Genomic DNA, 13,933 nt, shown 5'->3' on the forward strand with positions numbered 1-13,933 from the left:
AGGAGACAGCTCTGTTGCAAAGGCAAAGATAATGATATAAGTTTTCCATGCTTGGAAACATTAGTTGATTGGGGTGACTGAAAGGAAAATTCTTAAATGATCATTAACAAGATATTAGACATTCTTACATATCACCATCAAACATAAAACGTTAGGTTAATGGGCTACTATTTACTTCCACATCACATAAATAAACGAGAAGTATGAATGTGTCCACATGTATATTTATGAGACACCCTATGAAGTGTGGAAGAGTGACGCACCAATTTTTCCACCTGCTAAACTCTAGGTCAGTGGTTCACCAAATGAGAAGAGGTGATGTTGACTCCCAGGGAAGATTTGGCACTGTCTGGAGACACTGGTTCTGACACTATCTACCTGGAGTTAGCATCAGATCCCACAACTTAAGGGCTCAGTCTCAAAAGACTGCCCCCACTTCAAACGCCAGTCACAAGTCTTAGGTTGTCCCTGGTACTTCTGCCCAACAACCTGCTATATATCAGGAGTCCCATGACTCCTAAGGGTTAATAATTTGCTAGAACAGCTCACAGAACTGAGAGAAACACTTAACTTCAGTCTACAGGTTTATTATGTAATAAAGGATATGATAAAAGATTCAGATGTACAGCCATATGAAGAGATACGGAGGGCGAGAGCCAGATGAGTCCTGAGAGAAGGCACTTCTGTCCCGGTGGACTTGGGTGCTCTGCCCTTTTGGCACATGGGCGTGTTCACTAACTCAGAGGCTCTCCGAGCCCTATACTTTGTGATTTTTGTGGAGGCTAGATCATGTAGGCATGATCAATTATTAACTGAATTTCCAGCCCCTCTCTGCTCTCCAGAGAATGGAGGGTGTGGGTGTGAGAGCAGGAGCTAAAAGTTCCAAGCTTCTAACCATGCTTGGTCTTTCTGGTGACCAGGCCACATCCAGAAGTCCAACAAGAGTAGCCACATTAGAACAAAAGATGCTCCTGTCACCCAGGAAATTCCAAGGGATTTAGGAAATCTATGTCAGGAGCTAGGGTCAAAGACCAAATAGTAGCAGGAACTGAGGGTAGAAACTGAGAATAGGCTGTTATTTCATAGAATCTCTCAGAGAATTGGGGAGAACCCAGTGAATTTCTTCTTTTCACTTACATTTCTGTTTGCTGAATCCCAACTTAAAACTGAGATTTTGGCAGCCTGCTCCTTTCCTTTTCACTGCAGTGCTCAATTGATTATTACATTTGTCTCGACTTAGTTCGTATTCCAGGCCCTTTCTAACAGTGTGGTCACAGCAGCAGCTCAGGCTTTGCTCAGTTCTTCAAAGTGCAGCAAAGAGGGGTACAGGGTATCTTGGGGGGCAGTTCAGGCAGGCAGAAGCACATTTACCTCTTGCCTTTCCCTGTGCCTAATTCAGCCAGTGAAGTGTGGCCTCATTCATTAATTCTCACAGAAGCATTCAGAGGAGGAGAGAGGATAGGGCTGATTTTTATCTCCAGGCAGCAGTGGCTCTGAATTTTTACAGGAGCTTCACAGTGAATTCATTAATCAGTGAGATAAGATGTCCGCCCCCACTGCCCCCCGCTGCATATTGAAATATTACCCATTTGATCAGGCTGGCACTTTTAATTCTAAAAACACTGAAATCATAGATTCGGAGAACTGCAATAATGAGATTTATCTATATAATTTTAGTGTATTCATTCATTCATTCAACAAATATTTATTAAGCAGCTACTATGTACCTAGGCACTATGCTAGGTGCCAGAGCTACAACTCTATCACTTAGGAACATTGCTTTGTATCTCGAAGCCTCAGTATTCTCGCCTGCAAAAAGGGAAAATAATAGTTCTTCCTCATAGGATTGTTTCATGAATTCAGTGGGATATACATGTGAGTACATATTAAGCACTCAAAAAATGCCCATCGACATCGTTATGAACAAATGTGGACCCTGATCCCACTGAAGAGTCTAGTGGAGAATACATACAAGTAAACAGGCAATTAGTATGAAAACCACTATAAGGAAGAACTGCAGGGTCCACAAGATCACATACAAGAGAAACCCTAACCCGCACTTGGGACTTCAGGAGGCTTCCTAGATGAAGTGTCTCTGAAGCAGAAACCCAAAATGAGAGTCAGCCAGCCGAGCATGGTGGACGAAGTACTCCAGACAAAGAGAACGGCATTTCCAAAGGCTCGGGTGTGGGAGAATGGGCCTTTCAGGGTGCTAGAAGGAGAGTGGTACTACTCAAAGAGAACTACTTTTTAATCATAGACTTTTCATTTACGTGTATATCCTTCAAGTTTAACTGCACAGAGAGATACTTATTTCCCCTGAAAAATGAGATCGCTCTATTTTAGAGGCTGCTCTTTTTCTATACACTAAAACAAACATCTTTCGACATCATTAAATACTCTCAAATATAATTTTTAGTGACTGCAAAATCTCCATTGTTGGATCTACCATAATTTGTTTATTCATTAATATGTTTAATGAACATTAGTTGTTTCCAGGGTTTTTTTCCCACTAAAAATAATGCTGTGATGACCGTCAAACCAATTAAAATTCTTTGGTCATAATTTAAAAAAAAGAGAGGGGAGGAATCTGAGGAAGTTAAGCAGAGAAGAAATGGGGTAGTCTAAAGCCGAAGCACCCAACTTCGAAAGGACAGGACCCAGGGCAACATGGAATCTAGGTGGCAGCACCAGTAGAGTCAGTCTTTTTAAGGCGCTACTCCACAAAGTAAATCCACTCCAGCTACTCTCAGTGGGCTTGGCCACACTGTTCATTTTCCAGTTTCTCCAGAAAGAAAGCGCAATTGGCCTAACAGAATCATTCCCTCTTCTCATGGGAGCTCAGGGAACCTTGATAAACAGAAAACAATCATGGCTGAATCATTTCCCAAAAGAAAATCGGTATGCTGTAATCGGAAGAAGGAGGAATTGATATTGGGGAACAAAACCAACAATGACCATTACAACCATTTTAGAGATAAATCTTTGCATATATCTATGCTTATTTCTTTGGAATAAATTATGAATTGGAATTGTTGGGTTAAAAAGTATGCAGCAAGTTAAGGTTTTTGGTGCATATTGCCAAGTTATTCTCAAGAAAGGTTATTTCTAGTGATTCATTTTTTTATTGTGGTAAAACATATGTAATTTAAAATTTGCTAATTTAACCATTTTAAGTGTACAATTCAGTGCCATTATGTACATTTATAATGTTGTGCAAGCATCTTCGCTACCTATTTCTGAAATTTTTTGTCACTTCAAATAGCAACTCTGCACCCATTAAGCAATAACTGTCCCCCGACCTCTGGTACCCTCTATTCTACTTTCAGTCTTTATGAATTTACTTATTCTAAATATTTTGTGAAGTAAAATCATACAATATTTGCCCTTTTATGTCTGGCTTATTTCGCTGGTCATAATGTTTTTAAGGTTCATCCATGTTCTAGCGTATCTTCATTCTTTTAATGGCTGAATAATATTTCGTTGTATATATAGACCACACTTTGTTTATTCATTCATCTGTTGATGGGCACTTGGGTAGTTTCCACCTTTTGGCTATTGTGCATCATGTTGTGATGTTGTTTGAGTCCCTGTTTTCAGTTCTTTAGGATGGAATTCCAGGAGTGGAATTCCTGAGTCATATGGCACTTCTGTGTTTAACTTTTTGAGGAACGGCCTAACTTTTCCACAGTGACTCCACCATTTAGCAAATCATTCTTGATGCTAAACACTGGGAAACATTTCATTGGCATGCTAGACCTTCATGATCTAACTATTCAAGTTGTTGAAACAATAATCGTTCAAATGCATTTTTTTTCCAAAAAATAGCTCTCAAAATCAGATAGTTTGGCATTTTTTCACAACAAATTTATCAGTTCTGGCCCTATCATTTGAATCCCAATGTCACCTATTTTGTCCCAGTGAACAGATGAAAGCAAGCCTTTATAAATTCTTTGTGCAAGCTTGTGATTGCTTTCATTTGCAGTACACCTGGAATTCTGACTTCATACCCCAGTGTTTCTGGTGCACTTTATGTGATGGTCCTTTGGCCTGCATTTCTAGGTTGGAGGCTTCCTGGGCTGTGATTCCGCTCAGTTCTCTGTTTGGGCATCATCCCCATTGTATTGGGCTAGGAGTTTCTCACCGCTGCCACTGGCTGCTCCATAGACCCCCAGCTAAGCCAGTGCTCCCTCCACCCTTACTGAGGTCTGGGATAGATGGGGCTGTGTGCAAAAACCTTCTGTAATTTTGTTTTCAGGAGATTACCTGAAGTCCAGCTATAGATAAGACTGGGTAAGAGAACAAGGGGCAGGGGGCCAGGCCAAAGGAAAAACAGGTGCTCTGTTAGGCTCTGGAAATACAGCTATGAGAAAAATACAGTCCCATCATCATGGATTCATAATCTGGAAGGGAAGGGACATATGAATCAGAAAATAAATGTGCAAACGCAAACTTAATCAAGTGTCCTAAGAGAAAGAAATGGTTCTCTGAGAACATGTAACACAGAGGTGTGATTTAGCTCAGGCAGGAGATGGGGGTGCTCCAGGAAGCCTTCCCTGAGAAAGGGACTCTAACGCTAACATCTGAGTTAAGAGTTAACAAAGTGCGTGTGTGTGTGTGTGTGTGTGTGTGTGTGTGTGTGTGTGTGTGTTTGCGAGCAAGCACATGTCAGGGAGGGATGTGTGGGTTGGGAGTGGCAGGTAATTACAGAAACAGGAAGGCCCTCAACATGGTGGGAGGGGAAAAAAATCAAAGTTCTCAAGCATGAAGGTGAGGCGGTTAGGGCCCAATTTGTGTTAAAACCACTGGTCTCCATCTTTAGCTTGTAAGCATTGGGAAGCCATTTGACGGTTGTAAGTAAGGAGGTCAAACAATGGATTGGAGGGGATCTCATTCCCCCTAGAGAGGGCAGCAGGGAAAAGTGTAGCTTTTAGTATTTCCAAGGATGCTAGAGTTACCTGGAAACTTTCTGGAATTGCCCTGCAGCTCCCTCTCTGCGGAAGTAGTCAGAACAGTGGGCTCCTCCCTTCCACAGAGCTCTGGCAAGCACCACATCTGGGGCAGGAATCCACCATCATTTTCCATTTCATTTCTCCTTGGCTCTCCAAGGTTAGATGCCTAGATAAAGAGTGGCTACTGGAGTAGCATTTGTGCCGCTAGAGTTAACTAGGTTTTTGTAACTTCAGAAGTCAGACAAGAGGCTCTATGAAGGAAAAATATTTGTCTTTTTGCTGTCACACTTCAGTGCATGTATACTTCCCAGAAGCAGAAAATACTGAGATTAAACAAGTTTAGGCACCTGTGGTAAGGCCTATCGGTGCTCAGGAAAACCATGACCTTTGAAGCCAGCAAAGTTATTGTTTCACTCCCATTCAGCCCTGGCACCCTCTCATCGGTTTCAGGAGGTGAATCTTTATTTGATCATTCATTCAATCAAAGGACATTTGTTAAGTACCAAAATCCTTATTCAGAGGCACTGGAGATGCAAAGGTAAGCCCTGATCTCAAAGAGCTTCCTTCCACCATCTTTAACCTTTCCCATATATGCACACACACACACACACACACACACACACACACACACACACACACACGTACCAGTTACCAGTTATGTTTATGTTTGGGAGGCAACTTAGAGCATAACTGTGTACATACTATAACTATTTCCATGAAGCTAAAAACAGTCTTTCAAGGAATAAAGAGAGGAATAAGCAACATTTATTAAATACTTTTATATATCACGCACTATGATAGATGTTTCCAGTTGTATTATCTCATCAAACCTCTATGAAGAAACTGAGTTTTGGATATAATAAAAAAACTTTCCAGGGTTCTAATATGTCCTCAGAAAATACTTGTAGAATGAAAGAATGTAAGTACAGCTCTGTTAGTCAGCACCTCGGGCCACAGCCCAGCACTCTCTTTTCACCTCTAGTTCTATAGTGTATCATCGAGGGTCTCATAATCACCCAGTGTAGACAACCTACTCGGCAAGCCCAAGACCTGCTCACACCTCCATAAGTAGCTGCCCCTTGCCACCTTTCCAGCCCAGTGTTGCATACTTCAGAGCTACAGTCCACTCTCAGAAAGCCAGACTCCAGGATGAGGTCCACACAGGTCTTGCCAAAAAGTTAGGGACTACCTAAACAAAATTCTGGGATTGTGGGGACTCAGAACATGATCTACAAAGAAGCATGGGTCCTTGGCTGTGTGGGCTTCTTGCCCCATGGAGAGGGGTGCAGCTGAAGGTGGGCCAAAGGTTGGCTCCCAGCTCTAGATTAGTGGAAATAATAAATGTGAGAAATGAGTGAAATAAGTAGATAAAGACAAAACATTTCAAAAATATACAATGGATTCATATGTACTTACAATGACAAAAAGAAACTTCAGAACTAAATTTCAGGAACACATTGGGAAAGACTTAACCAATGCACATTTGTTAGTTATTACTATTACTCTGTTTGATTTTGTTTTCTTTTAGGTATGTTCTTGACTTATCCCTGGCAGAAGTTGATCTCACTAAGCTTTTGTGGTCTGGAATTGGGTTAGGAGGAGGTGATGTTGAGGACAGAAGGGAAATATGGTTCTTGTTGCTGTGCTGCCAAGAGCCATCCCATCCTCTAGAATTAAGATTTGAGCATTTAAAAAGCTACGAATCCTGTTTAATGCTCATTCTCTATATCCGATCAATCACTATGTCCAATCAATTTTATCTAATAAATATCTCTCAAATCCCTGTTCTTCTCTCTAGTTTAATTTCCTCACCTTAATCAAACTATTATCATTTTTCTTCTAAGCTCACCTCCTAAATGGTTTTCTCCAATCCATTTTTTGCACAACTGTGAAAGTCAGCTTGCTAAATGTAAATTGAATAATGTCACTTTCTCTCTTAAAATTCAGCAGTGGCTTCTCATTTTTTTTTTAAGACAGTTTCTAAAATCCTGATGTCTGCATGAACTGGACCTAGCATCCTCATCTTGTATTCACTCGCTGAGCTCCAAGCTGAATTGGTCTGTTTTCAGATTCTTGAACATTCCAAACTCCCTCCCATCTCAGAGCCTTTGCATAAGTTTGCTCTCTTGTCCAAGACATTTCCTATCCTCTCCTCTCTTTTTCTCAAATCTTAAATGTCGCTTCATGAGAGAGTCCTTCCCTGACTGCCCCTGCCCTCAGACTGGGTCACATCTTCTGTTAGGTTTCATAGATTCCTCCATTACTATTAGCAGTATCAAAATTACTTAATTGCCTAACTCATTGGCTTGGGGACTATCTTTCTTGCTAAATTATAAACTTCATCAGAGCAGGAACTGTATTTGTTTTATTCACCACTGTATCTCTAATGCCTAGCACAGAGCCTTAAACACGGTACACATTTCATAACTAAATTCTAGCACCTTCTGCAAGCCAGGCACTCCTAGGCGCAGGCTAGGAGTATTGGGCTAGGGTAAGTAATCTCAGACCTCAAGGAGCACATGGTTCAGTGATTAATCCAGTAAATTCTGCAACCCTCTGTCAGTTTCTTTCTCTTTTTCCATTTATTTTGGTTCAGCTTACTCCATATACTGCATTGTCTCGCTTTCAGACAACAATTGACTTTTTGACAAATACTAAAGAAAAAGAAAAGATTTAAAACCTCTGTCTTTTTAGTGTCATCTGTTATTAGTTTTCTCTCTCCAGCTAATAAATGGACACTATTTTTCTTCAACCTCTTCTCACATCTGATACACTTAAAGAATGTATGGCTGTGTCTCTCTTTGTCCCTTGAAAATTGCAATGCATTCCTTGCTTTGGATTTTTTTTATTATTGACATAAAAAGCCATTATGTTTGCCTTCCTTCTTGATGACTCTTATTGTCTGAAAACTTCTCAATATATTCCATCTTTCATACGATGTCCTTTTTTGTTGTTGTTAGAGATGTATGTGCATTCTTTTTTCTTTCCTTTCAGTTTTATGCATAAAGATAATCTTTTCTGCTTTTTTATTCATTTCCTTAAGAAATGTTTAGACATAATTTTATTTGTTTAATTCTGCTTATGATTATATAAGCGACACATTCATAGTAAAATAAAAAAGAGTGAGAAAGAGGAGGAAAAGAGGGAGGGACAGAAGTAGGGAGAGAGGAGGGCAGGAAATATAGTTTCAGGCAACTAAGAGCTGGTTTACAAGAGGGAAAGAAAAGGAGAGTGAGAGAGGGAGGGTGGAGTGTTAAAAAAGAGGTATAAATAGGGAACCGATTGAAGAACAGGTGAGAGAGGAATCTGAAAATGGTGCCTGGAGCTAAGTAAAGGTGAAAATTTCACATTCACCTTGGTTTTTAATATACCATCAATTGACTTACCAACCTAAATCCTCTGCTCCTCTGCAGGAAGAGGTGGTAAACTAAGAGCAAGTCTCCATAAACCCATCTCTCTTTGGGTAAAATAGATGCCGGCCTATGGGTAGATCAATGATGGTATCTTCAGAAAGGAAGCTCTGATAGACAAATGCAGACATAATTATTTTTTATTATCTTTTTAATTTATCCTTTGACACATTCAGAAGATTATCTATGCCTTTTAAAACAAAATAATACAATCAGCACCTGTGAATCCACCACCCAACCCCAAAACTAAAACACTGCTGATAACTCCTATAAACCTGCAAGTCCTCTTACATTCCATTCCCTTGATTCTTCCCACTTAAGGTAACCATTATTCTAAATTTTATGTTTATCAACCTATTGTTTGTATGCCTATATGCACGATTGTATTACAAATGTATGTGTGCTTAATACATATATGACCTAAATGTAAACAGATATTTTTATACAACAAAAAGCAAACATTTGCTACAGCATATGAGAAACATACAGCTATTGCCTAGATCACATGCTTTACCTGGGCACACTATCCTCGAATTCTGGGGGTGGGGTGGGGTGGGGCGGGGAAATTAAGGCTTTTTGTCCATTCATGTACACTTTGGGAAGTGGAAGTGAAGAGATTCATCACAAATAGTTTTCATACAACACCGAGAGGATAGGCAGGGAGAAAAGGGCTGTAGAAGCACTCTGAAAGTGCTGGGGAATGGAAAATCAGCGACTCTGCCATCAGAGCAAACTTGGAGCTTAACACTGGATTCTCCTTATTGCTACACTTACTACTAAATGGTGAATAGAAAATTTCTAAAAATAAAAATTTTTCTGTTTTTAGTCTCTGAATTGAAAATATTTCTGTTTTCCTCTCCTTTCAAGATTTATTTTCATTATAAATGATCTGGGATACTTTCTTTATAGAAAAATACTACATGATTATGAACTTTTACTTTTAAAGGAAGGAAGGGAAAAAAAGAGGGAGGCAGAGAGGGAGGGAGGGAGGGAGGGAGGAAAGGAGCAGAGAAGATTTCTGACTGGAAAGGGTTTACTTTTCAGTTCCTTTCATATTTGTTTATAATAAGACTCAATATCATAAAAATGTAAATTCTCTTCATTTGATCTGTAAATTCAATGAGATTCCAGAGTAGCAGTAGATTTCATTTAAATACTTGATTCTGAAATGTTTATGACTGAGTAAATGCCCAACATTAGCAAAACCATTTCTGAAGAATAAGACGGGAGGACTTACTCTACCAGAGTTCAAGACACATATAAAACAATGGTAATTAAAATAGTGTGGTATTGGTATAGGACAGAAAATGGGATATAATAGAGAGCCCAGAAACAAACCCATGAATATATGGAAGTTTGATACATGATGCAGAGGGCACTGCAGATCACTAAAGAAAAGAGAGACTACTTAATAAATGATGCTGGTATAATTGACTATTTGGAAAATATGAGATTAGGTATGGAAAAATGTGAGATTAGATACTTATATCATACCTCAGATCAATTCTAGATTGATTAAAGACTTAACTAAAAAAAATTAAAAGTTTTAAAAGAAAATATAAAATATCTTTATGAACTAGATATGAGGAAGGACTTCTTAACATACAAAAAGAGCTAAATATCGTATGCCCACTAGATTTGAAAAAATTAAGAAGTGTAAAAATAACAGGTGTTGGCAAGGATATGGATCAAAGGGAATGTATACAGTCGCTGCTTGAAGGAAGTATAAGTTGGAATAATTGGAATCACTTTGGAAAACAATGGCATTATCCTGTAAAGTTGAATATTTGTATACCTGTTAGGACACAGCAATTCCACTCTTAGGTATTACTCTAGCACTGTGTTTTTCTAACTTTACTGAGCTGCAGCATCAGGTGGAGAGCCATGCAATTTGGCTCCCACCTCTGGAAATTCTGGTTTAAGAGGTCTGGGATAAAGTCTGTAAATTTGCATTTTTAAGAAGTACACAAATGATGAGACTGCTGCTGGTTTCCAGGCAGTTGCAGTAGCGCTTCTCCAGATTTCTTCACCTTTGTCTTGGGAAACAGGAATGAGAATGTTGAAAGCCATATTGTTCATAATAGCAAAAATCATAAGTTACATATATTCTCCTGTATATGGAAAACATATACATAGTACACTTAAAAAGGAAAAAAAATTAAATGGGTACCAAGCAGGTACACTAAATGAGACAGGAAAAAATTAGAAGGACACTAAAATTGTAATAACTAAAATACTCTTTGGACATAGTAAATGACAGAAATGATCCTGGAGAAAATTGATATGTAATGTGCAGGACAAACTAGAGACATCCTCTTGCAGAGAGAAAACAAAAAAAAGATTAAAAAATCGTGAAAAAAGATATGATAAATGTGCAGAATTGAGGATAGAGATCTAACAGTCTCCTGAAACAGAGATTGGAGCAAACAGAAAGAAATAAGATTAAAGTTATATTTAAAGAACATTCTCACAGGTTGAAGAAAGACCTTAGTATTTCTCATCAAAAACACTCCCAAATGCTAGCAAATTAATGCAGAAGCCCACATTGATGCATTCCTGGTAAAAGTTCAAATATCAAGAATAAAACGTGACTCTTACAAGCATTCTGCCAGAATACAAAAGATAGAAAATAAACAGACTAACCAAACATAGAGTAAAATTCATGCTAGCCTCAAACTTCTCTGGAAAAATAAACACTACAAAAAGAGTGATTTTAAAGTTTATTTGGGAAAATAAATGAATATGACTACAGAAACTTTGAACAAAGAAAGAAAAATTATAATGAAATAGATTTGAACCCATAGATATTAAAATGTAAATTATAATCATTAAAATGATGTGAAACTGATAAAGAAATGGAGAGTTCATTAAAAGAGAATAGTAAATCTAGACACAGAATTATATATAACATTTCTTATCAATATATCATGATACACGTCATAAAATATATATTCATGTATTTACATATACTTAATATGTATTATATATTATATGATATACATTTATATATAATGTATATGTAAATATATTAAAATGTATGGTATGCAATTATATAATATTAATATATAATAATTCTAGATAACGTAATGTATAATACCATTTATATTTATATATTAACATATATTTAAAACTTAATATGTGATAAAGATGTGCCTAGGAGCAGGTTATTCACTATATGATGGTACAACAACCAGTAGATTTTTCAGAAAATAATAAAGCTGGTATCATAAACCAAAATATTTTTCAGTAAACTAAAGAGTTAAATTTTTAAATGATAATATAAAAAGAACCAGAATAAGTGAAGATTTATCTGAACCTGTGCGAGGAAGTACTTTCTAAGAATAAAAGAAGAAGAAGAAATCAAGAGAAAAAGATTGACATATGTTCCTATAAAATTTTTTTAAATTCTCCATGTCAAAAAAAAATCATAAAAAGCAATAAAAGGCAAACTACAAACTTGGACAGAATATTTGCTTCATATAAATTCTAACGATTCTTACCACTAATACTAAAACATATGTTACAGTAAGAAATGTTACTTAAGGAAATCAGTAAGAAAAAGGTAGACATCCCATTGGAAATATGGGTGATTGTGATAAACACATCACAAAGTAATATTCAAAGACACAGAAATTGTAATAAATAAGAGAAAATTCAACCGACGAAATGTTTTTCATCTATTCGATTGAGAATGATGAAATATTTTCCATTTTAAATATCATGAGACGATATTTAACAGCCATCCTCTAAGGCCACTTAAAGTTAATTAAGGTAAACGGTCTAGCAAGGTTTAGAGCTCATGTCTCAGGGCAGATATGGAGCTATTCTGGTGACAAAGGGGCTTTGAGACTTTGTTCTGATTTATGCAACTCGCCAGACATTCTTAAGCAGTTGACATTATAGATGGCCACATAAGAAAAAAATAGCAATTACTAAGAGGCTTCTGCCTCAAAACATGAAGGCTGAGAAGACATAGCTGATGTCCTTAAGACCTTGAATAGCAGGCACTGAATAGTATGTTCACTGAATTCCAGAACTGGAGGTCAGGGGGTTCCTAGACAAACTAGGAAGCCCTGTGTAACATAGTGAGTTATAAACATTGAAGACGTTACCCCGTAATAGTTGATAAGAGCTTACGCTATACAAATGCAAATTTTATTTTGCATCAAATACAAAGACAAAATATGACAATAGCAAATACAATACAAATTAAGGTGACGGTGAAGAAGCTTTCATAAGTCCAAATACATATGTGGGTTACAGACTAAATGTTATTCAGTTCCAAACTGACCCTTGAAAAGTTAAAAGCATCACATTCTTTATAGTTTAGAATTATTCTTTTTCTTTTAGAATTATTGAGGATGACCCAGCATTAGCACCATGGTTTGCAAACATTCTTTTGCTTGTGTTTCTGACTCTGGAACCCTGCCTCTAGAAACTTTTATCTCCCTCGCACTAGTTGTCTTCAGTGACATCATTTGGAGGATGACAGTTTGGATTCTAATATTGGTGGCAATCCTAAAGACTGGAAACTTTCCGTTTTACAAGTAAACAGAAACCATAAACTAGTATGAAATTACGGTCATAGAAAAAGAAAGTTGAAAATATAAGGCCCAACTGTTATTTTGTATGTAAAAAGCTTTCATTCATTCATTTGTATGCCTTTCTGGGTCTTCTCACTTACATCTGGTCAGTTGAAAAGGCCACTGTGGACAGTGCTGGCTTCACTATCAACCCAGGGTGAACACTTCATTGGGGTGAGCATGCTTACTGGGTTAGAGTCACATTGGTCCAAATTCACTGTACTCCTGCTAAGAAATACTTTCTGGCCTGTGTGTTTGTCATGTGTACTCAGAACACCTGACCGTGCGTCCTTTCCTAACTTTGCCTCTTTATTCTCCTCAGGACTACTGGCTCTCTCTCCTTTACAAGCGCCTGGTCGGCCCCAAAGTCTTGGCCGTGCACGTGGCTGGGCTCCAGCGGAAGCCACGGCCAGGTCGAGTGATCCGGGACAAACTAAGGATTTATGCTCACTGCACAAGCCACCACAAGTAAGTCTTCGCAGAGATGGCCCAGAAAGCCACTCTATGGGCTTCAGGCTTTCTGCCCCTCTTAGAATTCCGTGTCATTTGGGACTCCTTCAAGACTTACTGAAAACTGCCTCTGGAATCACTCACTCTACCTGCTCTTCTCGGGTTTCAAACACTCTCTGATAAATAGCTTTTTCTCCAAGTAAACTCCTTTCTCACACTTAGAGGATTTATTCATAAAAGGTTCATTAAAATACATGCCATTTGTTCATTTACTTCTTCATTCAAAAAATTTTTATTGAGTATTTTCTCTGTGCCAGTTGATGTAATGCCCAAGAGGCTTTTTTGTGTGACTCTGGCTGAACCAAGGCAAGAGATATAAAATCCGTTTCTATGATCCACCAGTGGAGCCCGAGGAAATAAGTCAGCATTTCCAAGACACATGCTGGAGAGCTATACCACTAGGAACTTAGCCCCAGAGCAGTATGTCCCAAACTAGCATGAAAGGAGTACCCCAAGATAGTCATGCCAGCTTTGGAGA

At 38.1% G+C, this 13,933-nt stretch overlaps 1 protein-coding gene across 3 annotated transcripts in view; it reads left to right on the forward strand.

Annotated features, from left to right (window-relative positions):
- HPSE2 (heparanase 2 (inactive)) overlaps window positions 1–13,933 on the forward strand; it is a 538,231-nt gene that overhangs the window by 497,965 nt on the left and 26,333 nt on the right. For all 3 annotated transcript variants that reach the window (XM_006925894.1, XM_006925895.1, XM_006925896.1), the window contains one exon: window positions 13,268–13,413. In XM_006925894.1, the coding sequence (XP_006925956.1) occupies window positions 13,268–13,413 (146 nt within the window). The remainder of the gene's footprint in view (window positions 1–13,267; window positions 13,414–13,933) is intronic.

The sequence above is a fragment of the Pteropus alecto genome, unplaced genomic scaffold, assembly GCF_000325575.1.
Source record: "Pteropus alecto unplaced genomic scaffold, ASM32557v1 scaffold88, whole genome shotgun sequence".
NCBI classification, from domain to species: domain Eukaryota; kingdom Metazoa; phylum Chordata; class Mammalia; order Chiroptera; family Pteropodidae; genus Pteropus; species Pteropus alecto.